Source organism: Tachypleus tridentatus, chromosome 3 (genome assembly GCF_004210375.1).
Source record: "Tachypleus tridentatus isolate NWPU-2018 chromosome 3, ASM421037v1, whole genome shotgun sequence".
Lineage (NCBI taxonomy): Eukaryota > Metazoa > Arthropoda > Merostomata > Xiphosura > Limulidae > Tachypleus > Tachypleus tridentatus.
In genome coordinates, this window is record NC_134827.1 from 54154807 (window position 1) to 54173108 (window position 18302).

The 18302-nt window shown below is 33.3% G+C and overlaps 1 protein-coding gene across 1 annotated transcript; it reads right to left on the reverse strand.

The window, feature by feature from the left end:
- Positions 1-324: 324 nt before the first annotated feature.
- Positions 325-16685, reverse strand: LOC143246065 (peptidylglycine alpha-hydroxylating monooxygenase-like). The gene is made up of 6 exons (XM_076492290.1): positions 16416-16685; positions 7624-7681; positions 6288-6509; positions 4527-4613; positions 1900-1957; positions 325-456 (listed from the first exon to the last, which is right to left on the reverse strand). The coding sequence occupies exons 1-6, from the start codon at positions 16527-16529 to the stop codon at positions 360-362; spliced, it is 636 nt and encodes a 211-aa protein (XP_076348405.1). The 5' UTR covers positions 16530-16685; the 3' UTR covers positions 325-359.
- Positions 16686-18302: the final 1617 nt, after the last annotated feature.

Here is an 18302-nt window from a genome sequence, read left to right on the forward strand (position 1 = left end):
TCTTACTTCCTTAACAAACTGATTATCATTCAAGTTCTGATTTAAATAAAACTTAAATTTTAATGTTTGAGGTTTTCTTTTTTTTTTGGACTTTTGATGAACTTTTGATGACACGTGAATAATTCAAGTAATGAATGAACATAAACTAAATTTTAGGTTTTTTGTTCACGTCGTGTAAATCAAAACTTGTCTTGCTGTTAGATAACTATAAAATTTAAACGCTTCGTTTTTCATAACGCTCCCTAGAGTTCGAAACGTACACAGAGTGCATATTTCTGGCTGCTAGCTTTACTGACGTATCGTTTTTAAAAAATGTTTCTAGGTTATCGTACAATGTGTGAACAATTTATACCCCAGGTTTACTGACTGATCGCCAATAACGAAATCTTACCTTCTCGATGAGCAGGAATAATTCCACCCGTTCCCAGGAGCAAGATGGCTGCTCGCTTGTTTACCCTGAGATTAACAAAAAACACGTTCCTAATTACTTGTGGCAAACAATGACATAATTAGACACAATAAAACTAATGGGTTTACAATCACTTTCATTAGGGTTAACTTTTCATGGTTGTACGTCGTACGTTTATGACGTTTAAAATAAACATTTTACAGCAAAACTGTAAACATGCAGAATTATTTTTTGCCACCAGGTTTACCGACAAATGATTCGGAGCATGCGTGAAGTTTTAGGAACTTAATTAATTTACGCGGAGCGGGTTAATTTTAATGTTTTATATATAAGTGTCAAACAATACCTAGATTGTATGTATTACGTGTCACAGATAAAAGCAGCTTTAGAAATACATTGTGGTCGAGAAGAATACTTCCTATTTTAAAATTTAATATTTAGATATCTAAGAATATATCCAGGTTTCAACATCTTGTGGTCCAACTCAAAAAGATTTTACTGTCATGGTTTTTTTTCTTCATTCTAGTGAGTCATGTTACCCTGTAAAATGGCAACCATGTCAAGACAAGTTTCAATTCGTCCTATGACTTAAAGAAACCAAGTAGGTGACTGCGTTACCCACTGGCACAGTGCTATGTCTACGGATTCCCATCCCCTAGAAACTGGGTTTCGATACCCGTGGTGGGCAGAGCACAGATAGTCCATTGTGTAGCTTTGTCCTTAGTTCCAAACAAACAAAAGTATTATAGTGTAATTACAACTAGCAGTATTAGGAAAAAGTATGGGGGTATGTTAAGGATATCTTGCACTGCACGTCTAGAGCAAATATCTGGAGCTAAAGATCACGTTAACTGACGTCATCGCTACTGTTGAACACGTTGCAGCGAACATCTGTTTGTAATTAAGCACGAAGCTACACAAAAGGCTATTCGTGCTCTACCAACTACCGGTATCGAAACCAAGTTTCTTGCGATGTAAGTCCGCAGACATACTGCTGTCTCACTCTGAAGCAGAAGTGAGCATGGGCTGAAATCGAATATCTTTTAGACGTGTCGAGAGCCGCCAACGGTGCACAAGTGGAAGTCTACTGACGTGTCGATAAAAACAAAATGTTGAAAACCATCTGGTTGTAGTTATTAAAAACAACCTTCCATAATCTTTTATTTTGTTTATCTTTTATTTTATTTTTAATGACGATTATAATTACAGTAGAGAAATATTTAGCAAACAAAATATAACTTATGCAGGACCAATTGCGAATTTCAAATCAGTGAGGTTATTACCATTTAAAGGTTTAAGCGTGAAAAGTATTTAGGGTTGGTTTTTGTTAGATATGGTCACACTTTATACATAAAATTTGTACCACGTTCGTTTTATAAATAATTTGCTTATTAACATTGCAAGCGAAAATCTTTACCTGCTCGATTTTCCAATAAATACTTCAAATATACAACTCAGAAATTATTTATAATTTTAAAACAAAGACTTACTTATTGGTTGTTCCTGGTAACATTGACAGGATTACACCAGAGTCGTCGGTGGCTCCATCTGTTGAATTATGTAAGAAATGAGAGCAAACTGACAAAGCGCTCAAGCTGTAGAATTGTATAAACCATTATTTTACAAAAACTGTGTGTGTGTGTAACCTCTTATAACATGCGAACAGATAGTCTAAGTCCAATTAAACCGAGCTACCCTTAAAGCACCATGGACTGTAAAACCAGAATTCAGTGACACGAGCTGAAGAGATCTGGAACAGTCAAAGGTCAAAAAGCTCGGATACTATAGAAGTGAGTGTGTGACACTTACTTTCTATTTTACGTAGTGCCTTTTAGTATTATGAATTTACCATTTCAGTCGAAAATCATTTTCAAACGAGTTTCTTTAGTAAATATTTCTGTGTAAAATACACTTTAATATCAGTGTTTGTTTTGAATTTCGCCCAAAGCTACACGAGGGCTATCTGCGCTAACCGTCTTTAATTTAGCAGTGTAAGACTAGAGGGAAGGCAGCTAGTCATTATCACCCACCGCCAACTCTTAAGCTACTCTTTTACCAACGAATAGTGTGATTGACCGTCACATTATAACGCCCCCGCGGCTGAAATTAATGCCAGTGATAATCAACCTAACAACACCAGATTTGTGACAATCAACCTAACATCACCAGATTTGTGACAATCAACCTAACAACACCAGATTTGTGATAATCAACCTAACAACACCAGATTTGTGACAATCAACCTAACAACACCAGATTTGTGATAATCAACCTAACAACACTAGATTTGTGATAATCAACCTAACAACACCAGATTTGTGACAATCAACTTAACACCAGATTTGTGATAATCAACCTAACACCAGATTTGTGACAATCAACCTAACAACACCACATGTGTCAGTCTTCGTTAACTGGACACTTTTAGGCTTCGTACTGTAAGCTGCAGTTTCTGTTTTAGTGAAACTTTCCAGCGAAACGTTGATTTTCCAAGTTAAAAAAAACATAACAAATCCGGTTTTGTGAGGTAGATTATTCATAGTAATAAAAAAACATAACAAATCTGGTTTTGTAAGGTAAATTATTCATAGTATTAAAAAACATAACAAATCTGGTTTTATAAGGTAGATTATTCATAGTATTAAAAACATAGCAAATCTGGTTTTGTGAGGTAGATTATTCATAGTATTAAAACACATAACAAATCTGGTTTTGTAAGGTAGATTATTCATAGCACTAAAAACATAACAAATCTGGTTTTGTAAGGTAGGTTATTCATAGTATTAAAACACATAACAAATCTGGTTTTGTAAGGTAGATTATTCATAGTAATAAAAAAACATAACAAACCTGGTTTTGTAAAGTAGATTATTCATAGTAATAAAAAATATAACAAATCTGGTTTTGTAAGGTAGATTATTCATAGTAATAAAAAATATAACAAATCTGGTTTTATAAGGTAGATTATTCATAGCATTAAAAACATAACAAATCTGGTTTTGTAAGGTAGATTATTCATAGTATTAAAAAACATAACAAATCTGGTTTTGTAAGGTAGATTATTCATAGTATTAAAAAACATAACAAATCTGGTTTTGTAAGGTAGATTATTCACAGTAATAAAAAACATAACAAATCTGGTTTGTGAGGTGGATTATTCATAGTAATAAAAAACATAACAAATCTGGTTTTGTAAGGTAGATTATTCATAGTATTAAAAAACATAACAAATCTGGTTTTGTGAGGTAGATTATTCATAGTAATGAAACATAACAAATCTGGTTTTGTAAGGCAGATTATTCACAGTAATAAAAAACATAACAAATCTGGTTTTGTAAGGTAGATTATTCATAGTAATGAAACATAACAAATCTGGTTTTGTAAGGTAGATTATTCACAGTAATAAAAAACATAACAAATCTGGTTTTGTGAGGTAGATTATTCATAGTAATAAAAAACATAACAAATCTGGTTTTGTAAGGTAGATTATTCATAGTAATAAAAAACATAACAAATCTGGTTTTGTGAGGCAGATTATTCACAGTAATAAAAAACATAACAAATCTGGTTTTGTTAGGTAGATTATTCATAGTAATAAAAACATAACAAATCTGGTTTTGTAAGGTAGATTATTCATAGTAATAAAACATAACAAATATGGTTTTGTAAGGCAGATTATTCACAGTAATAAAAAACATAACAAATATGGTTTTGTAAGGTAGATTATTCATAGTAATAAAAACATAACAAATCTGGTTTTGCGAGGTAGATTATTCATAGTAATAAAAAAAACATAACAAATCTGGTTTTGTAAGGTAGATTATACATAGTAATAAAAAAAACATAACAAATCTGGTTTTGTAAGGTAGATTATTCATAGTATTAAAACATAACAAATCAGGTTTTGTAAGGTAGATTATTCATAGTATTAAAACATAACAAATCTGGTTTTGTAAGGTAGATTATTCATAGTAATAAAGTTTCCATTTATTATTAGAAATATCACACTCATGGTTATTTTATTTTTTAATAGCCAAATAATTAGACCAATATAGAAGTTTAACATGTCGTTGCAAACTTATTTAAACAACGATCTAAAAAACAACAACAAACTTACTTATAAACTTGTCTACGTTGGCGTAGTGCACTTGTAAAACTAAGTATTCTATTCCAGTATCGGATCCTCCAACCTTGAACCCAACACCTGTGCACATGAAATGGTAAAACGAAATGAAAGACTTGGAAGAACAAAACATATTTTATTCAGTTTTATGTAACACAACATTAGAATGGTAGTTCACGATCCTTAGGTTTCCCGGAACATTAACTGATCATCGTTCTGTACGTCTTACAAATTACGAATCAAAAACAAACGGTTGATATATTTCTTAAGTTGTTAATATATTTTGTCTTATATTATCTACAATCTTAACAATTTAATAATAAAGGCTGCTGTTAAACTCCACATAATCATAAAAGAACTTTTATTTTAAAGGACATCGATTTATAATTACAATTTATAATTATCTGTAAGTCTTTTTGTTTCCTTTCTCATCAAAATGTGTAAACCCTTACAAATTCTTGCACGTGCACAGTTATTACAGCAATTAGCTGAAGCAGGTGGACTCTGTAAGGTTCAACAAATTACTTCAGCAAGTGCGAAGTTAATAAAACTATGACATAATATTTAATGATGTCGAGAAAACCCACTTGTAGAGAAACACATACATGTAAAAACGGATCGTTTGGATTGAGAAAAGTTTTATGTAGTGGAGCGAACAACGTTTCGACCTTCTTCGGTCATAGTCAGGTTCACAAAGTAAGAAAGAGGTAGCTGACCGATAGCTGACCACACGTTTGAAGAGGGTTGTGCAACTGAGTGTAGAAATGTAAATGGCGTGCTTAGATGTTTTATTATATTTATTAATATAGGTATAAAGGTGTTCCTTTATATTGGTTTATTTTGGGTTTAAGTTGTTGTATAAGTAAGGCTTCTTTCATTTTGCGTTTGTTTATGTTTGTTTCTTTATTTAGTATTTGAGTGTTTTCTATGGTTATGTTGTGTTTATTTGATTTGTAGTGTTTTAAAACGTGTGAAGGTGACTTTTTGCGCTCTTTGAATCTGGTTACCATTTTTCTAATTGTTTCTCCAATATAGAAGTGAAAATTATCACATTGTATTTCATAAATAATGTTGGTGTGGTGTTTGTCAGTGCAGTTTTTACATAGTATAGACCTCAGTTTTGTGCCCGGTTTTTGAATAAATTTGGTATTAACTGTAATGTCATATTTTGTTACTAATTTTTGCCAAATGTTGGTTATTTGTTTGCTGATGTCAGGAATATATGGTATACAGCAGTATATGGTTTCGTGATTTTTTGATTCGTGAGATATATTTACTTTAGTTGGTTGATTTTGCTTTCTGTCTAGGTGTGTGCGTATAATGTTTTCTACGGTTTGTGGAGGAAACTTATTGATGTTGATGAAGTATTGTTTTATTTAGTCTAATTCGTCGTTAATTTTATCTGGTGAGCATAGTTTTATGGCTGTGTTTATTTGGTTTCTTAGTATGTTAATTTTTTGTTTTGACTCAGCACATGAAACATATGCATAAACAAACGCAAAATTAAAGAAGCCTTACTTATACAACAACTCAAGCCTAAAATAAACAAATACAAAGGAACACCTTTATACCCGACCTGACGATAACCAAAGAAGATCGAAATATTGTTCGCTCCACTACATAAAAATTTTCTCAACCCAAACCAGCCGTTCTTACATATGTATTACCTAATATATTGTGAACTTTGCACTGATGGGTGGAAAATTGTAATTAGGTAAAGCACAAAACCATTTAAGCGTAAAATACTGGATTTACCTTCTGGAAGCGTAAGTTTGGGCGCATCTCTTGCCCAAGCATATATCACCTGAGACCCACTAGCACACGTCGGTGCCCGTCGGTATTCTGACACACCACCTGCCATCTCCCCACAGTCCCACACAGCTCGTGGATCGTCCGTCGCCCAAAACCCTGGAGTACTGCAGCCGTATATCAAGATATGGTGAGCAGTATGCATTGTGGCGTTGGGCTCAAACTCCACTAGAGTGTAAAATACACATACATAGATATATATACACACATTCTTACGTTCTTGTTAATTCTAGAGTCAAATAAGATTTTAAAACTAAAAAAAAAGATGTGTACTCTTGTTTAATTTACAAAATATAAACATAAAAAACGATACGAATGTACAACAAAAAAGCCACTATTAACATATCTTTATAAAACAGTAACTTCAATATAATATTCACAGGTGGCGTTTCAACTCTACCACAACATTTTCATTGTACGTATTTTCTGTACCAGTGCAGAATTTCTGATTGCCACAAATCTCTCATTTGATTGTATCTTATTGTCTTTTATTATTATTAATTTTACGTAGACTCCTGTTTTACTTTCATTTAACTAAATAGTTACTGAAATATATTTCAATCAGAAGTTGTGATATATTTTTAAAAACTGTTGGTTATATTTTTAACTGAATTTTACACAACTCATAATAAAGCATAGTAAAGTACATAACGTAATATTAACGACCTTATTGAGTTTAAGTTCTTGTACTATACCAACAATAAACGAGACTTCGCAAGCCATTGTCTGAAGTATTAATAAAAATATTCAGTTCTTTTCTACTTCATTTATTATTACTATTATTATTATTACACTTAAATTCGCTCCAGTTATTACATTTCATACGTAAAACAATACTTTTAATAACTTCGGTTTTTATCGTGTTGGTTACGTTATCGTTTGGACCCGTGAGAAGAGATGCCATCTGTTGTCAGAATCACTTATCAATGATTAATTGTCGAAAAATAATAATATTATGTTATGATAAAACAGATAGCAGACAGTATCACACACAAAAGGTGTAATGAATTTCTAAAGAAAAAATCCAAAGCTCGAGAACTTTTGAAAACTTAACTTAATAATAATGTTAAACTATTCGATTGTGCTCGAGTTTTGAGCCTTTGGTTTTTAAATCACGACATCATAATTGAAAAAAGATATAAATTGTCATGGAAATACACAGGTTATCAGTGAATTACATAACAGTAAAACAATATTAGAAATATATATTCAAAAACATGGCAACAAGAAGATATGACTTAGATACACTTAAACATTTTAAAATGCCCCGAAAAGTACATACCTATATATTGGTGTTCTTGAGCGGGCATCTTGAAAGCTGTGCAAAGGTAAGTTTCCTTCTGTGACAAACAAACGGTTAAGTATAAAAACATAAGTAAGAATTAAGGTTAAATACACTATATAACAGAAGGGGTTACGTTAAATAAACTATATAACAGATGTAAGGTGTTATGTTAAATAAACTATATAACAGAAGTAAGGAGTTATATTAAATAAACTATATAACAGAAGGAGTTACGTTAAATAAACTGTATAACAGAAGTAAGGAGTTATGTTAAATAAACTATATAACAGAAGGAGTTATGCTAAATAAACTATATAACAGAAGTAAGGAGTTATGTTAAATAAACTATATAACAGAAGGAGTTACGTTAAATAAACTATATAACAGAAATAGTTATGTTAAATAAACTATATAACAGAAGTAAGGAGTTAGGTTAAATAAACTATATAACAGAAGTAAAGAGTTATGTTAAGTAAACTATGTAACAGAAGGAGTTATGTTAAATAAACTATATAACAGAAGTAAGGAGTTATGTTAAATAAACTATATAACAGAAGGAGTTACGTTAAATAAACTGTATAACAGAAATAGTTATGTTAAATAAACTATATAACAGATGTAAGGAGTTATGTTAAATAAACTATATAACAGAAGGAGTTATGTTAAATAAACTATATAACAGAAGGAGTTACGTTAAATAAACTATATAACAGAAATAGTTATGTTAAATAAACTATATAACAGAAGGAGTTACGTTAAATAAACTATATAACAGAAATATTTATGTTAAATAAACTATATAACAGAAGTAAGGAGTTATGTTAAATAAACTGTATAACAGAAGTAAGGAGTTATGTTAAATAAACTATATAACAGAAGTAAAGAGTTATGTTAAATAAACTATATAATAGAAATAAGGAGTTATGTTAAATAAACTATATAACAGAAGTAAGGAGTTATGTTAAATAAACTATATAACAGAAGTAAGGAGTTATGTTAAATAAACTATAGAACAGAAGTAAGGAGTTATGTTAAATAAACTATATAACAGAAGTAAAGAGTTATGTTAAATAAACTATATAACAGAAGTAAAGAGTTATGTTAAATAAACTGTATCAAAGGAAGTATGAAGACAGTGAACTACAACTAATAAATTAATGTTCGAATTTATAAAAGAAAATATAAGAAAATGGCCTTATAAAAACACGTTAATATAGAATAGATAAATAGAATACTTACAACAAGTGTTTGCTTGTTTCTTGACATGTGGTAATAATTCTTTAGATATTATTATAGAATACTTACAATAAGTGTTTGCTTGTTTCTTGGCATGTGGTAATAATTCTTTAGATATTATTATAGAATACTTACAGTAAGTGTTTGCTTGTTTCTTGGCATGTGGTAATAATTCTTTAGATATTATTATAGAATACTTACAATAAGTGTTTGCTTGTTTCTTGGCATGTGGTAATAATTCTTTAGATATTATTATAGAATACTTACAATAAGTGTTTGCTTGTATCTTGGCATGTGGTAATAATTCTTTAGATATTATTATAGAATACTTACAATAAGTGTTTGCTTGTTTCTTGGCATGTGGTAATAATTCTTTAGATATTATTATAGAATACTTACAATAAGTGTTTGCTTGTTTCTTGACATGTGGTAATAATTCTTTAGATATTATTATAGAATACTTACAATAAGTGTTTGCTTGTTTCTTGGCATGTGGTAATAGTTATTTAGATATTATTATAGAATACTTACAATAAGTGTTTGCTTGTTTCTTGGCATGTGGTAATAATTATTTAGATATTATTATAGAATACTTACAATAAGTGTTTGCTTGTTTCTTGGCATGTGGTAATAATTATTTAGATATTATTATAGAATACTTACAATAAGTGTTTGCTTGTTTCTTGACATGTGGTAATAATTCTTTAGATATTATTATAGAATACTTACAATAAGTGTTTGCTTGTTTCTTGGCATGTGGTAATCATTATTTAGATATTATTATAGAATACTTACAATAAGTGTTTGCTTGTTTCTTGGCATGTGGTAATAATTCTTTAGATATTATTATAGAATACTTACAATAAGTGTTTGCTTGTTTCTTGGCATGTGGTAATAATTCTTTAGATATTATTATAGAATACTTACAATAAGTGTTTGCTTGTTTCTTGGCATGTGGTAATAATTCTTTAGATATTATTATAGAATACTTACAATAAGTGTTTGCTTGTTTCTTGGCATGTGGTAATAGTTATTTAGATATTATTATAGAATACTTACAATAAGTGTTTGCTTGTTTCTTGGCATGTGGTAATAATTATTTAGATATTATTATAGAATACTTACAATAAGTGTTTGCTTGTTTCTTGGCATGTGGTAATAATTCTTTAGATATTATTATAGAATACTTACAATAAGTGTTTGCTTGTTTCTTGGCATGTGGTAATAATTCTTTATATATTATTATAGAATACTTACAATAAGTGTTTGCTTGTTTCTTGACATGTGGTAATAATTATTTAGATATTATTATAGAATACTTACAATAAGTGTTTGCATGTTTCTTGGCATGTGGTAATAATTATTTAGATATTATTATATGATACTTACAATAAGTGTTTGCTTGTTTCTTGGCATGTGGTAATAGTTATTTAGATATTATTATAGAATACTTACAATAAGTGTTTGCTTGTTTCTTGGCATGTGGTAATAATTCTTTAGATATTATTATAGAATACTTACAATAAGTGTTTGCTTGTTTCTTGGCATGTAGTAATAATTATTTAGATATTATTATATGATACTTACAATAAGTGTTTGCTTGTTTCTTGGCATGTGGTAATAATTATTTAGATATTATTATAGAATACATACAATAAGTGTTTGTTTGTTTCTTGGCATGTGGTAATAATTCTTTAGATATTATTATAGGATACTTACAATAAGTGTTTGCTTGTTTCTTGGCATGTGGTAATAATTCTTTATATATTATTATAGAATACTTACAATAAGTGTTTGCTTGTTTCTTGACATGTGGTAATAATTATTTAGATATTATTATAGAATACTTACAATAAGTGTTTGCTTGTTTCTTGGCATGTGGTAATAATTATTTAGATATTATTATATGATACTTACAATAAGTGTTTGCTTGTTTCTTGGCATGTGGTAATAATTATTTAGATATTATTATATGATACTTACAATAAGTGTTTGCTTGTTTCTTGGCATGTGGTAATAATTCTTTCTATTATTTTTAAATATTTCGATTTTTTAGGAGTCAATAACTCTCACGGAGTAGATGTTTTCGATAGCTATACTAAAACGTTGAATATTTTGTACGAGACGGAAGCTGGTACATTGTATCAAATGTTAATAAATATATTTGTCAGTTTAAACTGAGTATTATATCAAATTAGTAATAATATGAATTGTTGTATTAAGTTAATAATTTGGCTGATGGTCATAACTGAAACCGGAAATTTTTGTTTCTTGTTTTTATGCGCAAAGCTGCACAATAACACACGTGTTGTAAACACCCCAGGTATGGTTTGTTTGTTTTGTTTGGGAATTTCGCACAAAGCTACTCGAGGGCTATCTGTGCTAGCCGTCCCTAATTTAGCAGTGTAAGACTAGAGGGAAGGCAGCTAGTCATCACCACCTACCGCCAACTCTTGGGCTACTCTTTTACCAACGAATAGTGGGATTGACCGTAACATTATACACTCCCACGGCTGGGAGGGCGAGCATGTTTAGCACGACGCGGGCGCGAACCCGCGACCCTCGGATTACAAGTCGCACGCCTTACGCGCCTGGCCATGCCAAGCCTGCCCAGCTATGGAAACCCGGTTTTAACGTTATAAGCTTTCAGAATTAGCGTTGAATCACTGGGCGGTGGCGAAGATTGGAACAACCGAGCGATGAATATAAAACGGCTGGGTCCTAGAGAATATAAGTTTTGAATTTCCAAAATTACGTATAGGTTTTGCAATAAATACCAATGGTCTCAAAAATATATTTTCTGAATGAATGCAACATTCCAGGCGAATTCCTCTTTTGTTGATGGAGATCCGAGGTTCTAGCCACGATGCAACTGAACACGCCCAAAACTTGCAGCTGGGAAATGCTATAAAAATAACAGTGAAACTCGTTATTCGTTCGGTATTGCCCTCTCTACAGTTTGTTGTTCAAAATTTAAAAAGGACATTTCTGAGCTGCCCGTTTAGGCCCGACATGGTCAGGTGGGTTAAGACGTTCGACTCGTAATCTGAAGGTCGCGGATTCGAATAGCGGTCGCACCAAGACATGTTCGCCCGTTCAGCCGTGGGGGCGTTATAATGTGACGGTCAATCCGACTATTCGTTGGAACTAAAAGAGTGGCCCAAGAGTTAGCGGTGGGTGGTGATGACTAGTTGCCTTCCCTCTAGTCTTACACTGCAAAATTAGGGACGGCTAGCGCAGATAGCTCTCGAGTAGCTTTGCGTGAAATATAAATCAAACAAACAAACTAACTAACCGTTTAAAATATTAGTTATTAATAGATAAAAACTTAAGTTATGCCTCTTACTCTACTTAAAGCAATATTGTTTGTATTCCCTTGTGTATCGCTTATAATCCTATAATCCTATAATCCAGTGCAAACATCCGGGTTAGACTCATGCGTGAGTTTTTCATATTACAAATTACTGCTGGTTCTTCGTAGTACTATAATACGGCTCGTGTTATCTATCTTATCAGTGGTGACCACACGCTTATCTAAGGGCCACTTGAAGATACTGGCTAATACGTCATGATTACGTCACAACAAGCGGTGTTCGGTTGGAGTTTATTTACTGAACTGCTGGGGCCCGGCATGGCCAAGCGCGTAAGGCGTGCGACTCGTAATCCGAGGGTCGCGCCCGCGTCGCGCTAAACATGCTCGCCCTCCCAGCCGTGGGGGTGTATAATGTGACGGTCAATCCCACTATTCGTTGGTAAAAGAGTAGCCCAAGAGTTGGCGGTGGGTGGTGATGACTAGCTGCCTTCCCTCTAGTCTTACACTGCTAAATTAGGGACGGCTAGCACAGATAGCCCTCGAGTAGCTTTGTGCGAAATTCCAAAAACAAACAATCTGAACTGCTTGCAGAATGACACCACAACCAGATGTGCTGGATTTGAGATTAATATTCATGTAAAAAAATCGAGACCGAGCAAAGAACGAAGTTTAATATTTGTATCTACAAAATTTGCGGCTCCCCCACTAGTACAGCGGTATGTCTACAGATTCAAAATACTAAAATCAGGGGTTCAAGTCCCCTCGGTGGGTTCAGAAGATAGTTTGATATGGCTTTGTTATGAGAAAAAACACACACACACACACACAATTTCTGTCTTGGAATTGTTAAGAAAAGTAATCCATTGTTAATGTTATGCAAGAAACGTTTCGAATTGTTCCTAATGTATGGTGAACCGTGATGTGACGTCTGTTACTGTTATTGTAAATGAACGTTGACTCACATTTTCCTCACAAGTCATTTATTGTACTTTACGAGTGTCGTTTGATCATCTTTTGGTGTTTCTACACAATATAGTAAAACCATTTTCATTAAGTCGTCAAAGCGGACATTATATGTTATTTTCAGATAAATCCTGTTCAATTCACATGTTATTTTCAGAAATAGCAGAAATTTTCAGTTAATCAGAAACGTTACCATTTGTTTCACGGATCACAGTTATAACTGAAGCCTGATCCGGCGTTACATACTTAACGCCCTCTATAGGTAAATGTGCTTGACCCCTATCCTTTCTAATTTTACTTTAAAACTTGTGTAACAAAACTACAGGCCTACAAACTGAAACAAATCTATTTATTATGTCTGGCCTTTCGTCACACCCTCATCGCAAAGTCAGTGTTATTTCGTGAAATGTTATTAGGACATTATTTAAATACTACTTTGTATTTATCTCTTATTTAAAACGTACCAGCTTTCTTTTAACAACTTCGAGAGTTACAGACGCTTTATTGTCAGTAAGAAAAACGTGGATTCAGTTTCTTTGTAATTTCACAGAAAGGACGGCTAGCTTTGCGCGAAATTAAAAATAAACAAACTTTCGTCCAAAGTTTGGACACGTTTTTGCAACACGGGGAACGAATCATGTACCTTTAGATTCTCAGTCCTGGCACTCTAACAATACAGCCACGCCTGTTATTAACTTTGATGTGGTGAGTAAACTTGTTACTTATATTGACGAATCAACACAATGGACCATCGGACTGTTTATCGCAGGGAATATTTGTTTGTTTTGGAATTTCGCGCAAAGCTACACGCGGTCTATCTGCGCTAGCAATCCCTAATACACCAATGAAAACCTATAGAGAAGACAGCTAGTCATCACCACCCACCGCCAACTCTTGGGCTATTATTTTACCAACGAATAGTGGGGTTGACCGTAACATTCTATTATGTTTCTAGCATTCTTCAGCTGTTCAGTAAAATGTTCAACTATACAGGATTTGATAGTGAAAATTCAACTTCATTTCTTTCAAATCTGTAAGAAGGAAGAAACAACCGAGGCATCTCTCCTCTAAATGCATAAACTGAGAGATTACATTAAACTTAAAACAGACTTTTTGTTTGAAATTAAACACCGTTATCGTGAAAATCACTTGATTTTGAGCGCTCTTAAGAAAATGAGTTTTAGGTGAAATTTTAAGAAAAACAGAAAAATATGGTCCTTATAGGTTTACTTGAAATTTTACTTACTTCATGTGTAAGAGGGCCTGGCATGGCCAAGCGTGTTAAGGCGTTCGACTCGTAAGTAAAACGAGGGTCGCGGGTTCGAATCCTGGTCGCAACAAACATGCTCGCCCGTTCAGCCATGAGAGCGTTATAATGTTACGGTCAATCCCACTATTCGTTGGTACTAAAAGAGTAGCCCAAGAGTTGGCGGTGGGTGGTGATGACTAGCTGCCTTCCCTCTAGTCTTACCTTGCTAAATTAGTGACGGCTAGCGCAGATAGCCCTCGAGTAGCTTTGCGCGAAATTCAAAATCACAAATGATGTGTAAGGCTATTAAATATAAGCAACACATCATTAGTTTATTTTCGAAGGCACAAAACAACAAATATATTACTGAAGTGTAAGCCATGTGCTGGCTTAGTGGTGAGTCACACCGCTAACATTCTGCTTCGATACTCATGGTGGACACTGTACAAATATTCCATTGTGTGGCTTTGCGTTTAACAACAAAGTAATAATTAGAAGTAATGTCAGCTTACACTTAGTGAAGTAGAAAACTGTTTTCATTATTACTTTTACTTCAATTCTTCCCAACATTTGAACTTGGTGCTGTTTATAAAGGTTTAGGCGAATCAGCGTAGACAAATAAATCTGACCCAGAGGTCACCAGGAGATATTACCTCAAACATATCCTGTCCACAGGTAAATGCACAAATGAATATAACTAACTACGCCCTCTTCAGAAGAAATCTGGCGTAGAAAACTGAGAATAGACATCGTCTGTATTGAATTAATGTTGTCACTCAAGCAGTTCACAACACATAAACAACACTGTATTATTACCGGTCGTTAGATCAAAAACCGGTACCCATGTGACGTAGATAAAAACAACAAAACTCAATGAAGTTATGAAATATCCATCTATTTACAGGTTAATAATAATCATAACTTACATTCCAAAGTTCCAATCTAAATTTCTTAATAAATATTTTGGGCCAACTAAAGATGGTTGTCGTTGTTACAGTAAAAGTTCTATTTTAGGTATTCTTCGTTTTTTCTTCAGTTGGATGTGACCCAGAGTTTAGTCTTCCGGTTCCAAACAATAGACCAGAAGGTTCTAAGTTATGTCGATGCTATAGAAGTGATATACAAGTTTATATTTAAATAAGATAGCAGGGAATGCTAATCAGAAAGTTCAAGGTTCATGTCAAGCCAAGCCTATATTTGTATATGTCAGGGAATGGTAATTTAAAGGCCCAAGGTTCAAGCCCACAGTCAGACAAGAAAGGAGGAACTGCTAAACTGAAGGCCTCAGAGTTCAAAGCAAGCCCACGATCAGATAATACAGCAAGGAATGCTAATCAGAAGGTCCAAGGTTCACTCCACTAAACTCACTCAGCACTTATAAGTTTGGAGACAATATAATTGTGGAGTCATCTCTGCCGTTCCGTTAAAAATATCTACTAACTAATTTCTCACCCTCTGGTTAGCAGTTCTTACTTAGGGATAGTTATAGTTGATATGCGTCGTTTTTATCTATTAACAACACCGCATTAATAGGGTATCAACTGTTAATATTTATCTACCTATTAACAAAACCAATATTGAACATTGAAGCACATCGTAATTGTTTCAAGAATTGTTACACATTTTTATCGACGGGTGGGAGAGAATCATTACATTTCACAATTTCAAAACCTGCATTTTTCAACCTGAATTTTTTTGGTAATCGAATTTTGAATTGTTTGACCGTCATTAACTAATCGCCAGTTCAACTTTTCCTTTAACCCTAGTTTTAGTTTCTCGGAAGATATCATATTATCCATATTCAGTTGATCATGTCTGATATAAGACTGAAATAAAGAATAATATATCTAATGGTTTTATGTGATAAAGTAATTAAGTAATAGGTGTATAAAGTCCTAATACAACACTGTTTTGAAGGACTGCTAAGAAATGACTTTTGTATTGTAGGGATTCTTCGTTCGTGAGGCCTAATTAGTTAAATGATATAAAACATTTAAAATATCAGTTAAATTTGTCTTTATTACAAACCTGAGTTGGCTGGACATCAGGCATGTGCATTGGAAACTTCACTGTCGCCAAAGAATGAGTAACAATAAGAACAAAAACCAACCAGATGGACAGAAACTCCATGTTTCCCAACATCGGATCGAATGAAATCTACGAGCGAGTGATGCCGATGCTCGAAGTTATGTCAGGAAATGGTAACTGCACGAGCGTTGCTATGCTACAGCCCACACTTCTAAATGACGTCGGTGTGGCGTGGAATAAACAGGTGTTTCAATCAATGATTACAGACATTTCAATGTCAAACCGTGGGAAATGTCACGTAAAAGCTTCATGTCTCCTTTATTTATATATATATATAATATACAGGTTTAGCTCTATTCGCAGCTGATCTACACTGCATGTATCTAAGGGTGAAAACAAACAAACAAGAAAGATACTGGTGACATCACCAATTTCCTTGTAAGCCACCAAGTCTCCACACTGAAGATAGCCAGACTTATTTGTGGCGGAACAAGCGTCAGTCTTCAAACTGAAGATCGCCAGACTTATTTGTGGCGGAACAAGCGTCAAGAAGACATATTTCTTTACTTTTTCCAAAGTAATAACTCTCTTCCAAAACGAAAGAATATAACATTAAAAATATAATAAATTCGATGACACGACAGGTAGAGATTTAAAATGCAGGCCTTCTTACTGATTCGATTTAAGTTTAAATTTCCTTTTGATAAACCAGTAAAAATGTGAAATTTGCCATTTGGGGTTCTACATCCCAAGATTGAAATTACTTTTGCCTCCTAGAGTCAGATTTGGGGGTTAAAATGCGACTTGTGTCTCAAATATTAAAACTTTTGCTCTATTTGTATTATAATCAACGGTTTTCTCTGCCTCTGAAACTTGTTTTCATTTGTTAAGTCGATGATGGTCATAATTAAGTAGTGTCCTGGTTCGAAACCAGGACGAAGGGTGTATGTTACTCCTTTTTTCAAGAACCCGAAACATTTCATTGGTTGAATAATAAAATATTTACCCTATCCCTAAACGTAGTTTTAAATAATAAAATATTTACCCTACCCCTAAACGTGGTTTTAATTAATCAAATCCGTGGTGTGCCGATTGTTGTTTTGTTCAGCACTTTTGTGTGATGTTACGATAATTTGTTTTGGATAATTTTTGTCACGTGTAAAGAGGTGGCGCTCATGCGACATTTGTTACTTCAAGGATTCTGTTCTGGCGAAAACACAGTAATGAAACTTGGCGAGTCTTTGCTGTTTGTAAGAAACATTTACAAGATAAAGACGTGGGTAATAGTTGAGACGCGTCTTCCAAGTTATAGCACAGATGGGTCACGACAGGTTAAACTTTACGAGCCCCTGTTAGACTCGTAAATCACCCTGGTTTCCTACATTTTTATCCCTATAATTCCAGCCGATTGACATAACTTACTTCACAAAATAGTACAATCTCCCTTCACTTCAAACAAATTGACATCGTATGTCTTTCCCATTGTCGGCAATCCATAAGTTTCTCAGGATCTCCTTCCCCAATGATTGGTGGCATGTACTGACGTCACAAAATTCATCTCTTGTTTCTTAGCATCTACGGATCAGTAAGAGACAACCGCCTGACAAAGGGTTTGTCTCAGAATTTCATGTAAATTTAGGCTTAATGTCACCTATCGACAACTCTCGTCTGACTTTTGAAATTAGGCTGTCACTCCTATGACACATCCACATTTTTACGTAATTGCCAACGAATAACAAACATCGATGAGATTCAGTTTCAAGTACGCCAAACATCAGCCCACGAACAAACAAACCAATATCCTCGATTCCTGTTCATGTCCAGTATAATCACCAACACACTTCATATTGATTGTTAAGACAATCAAACCCATCACCAAATATACGT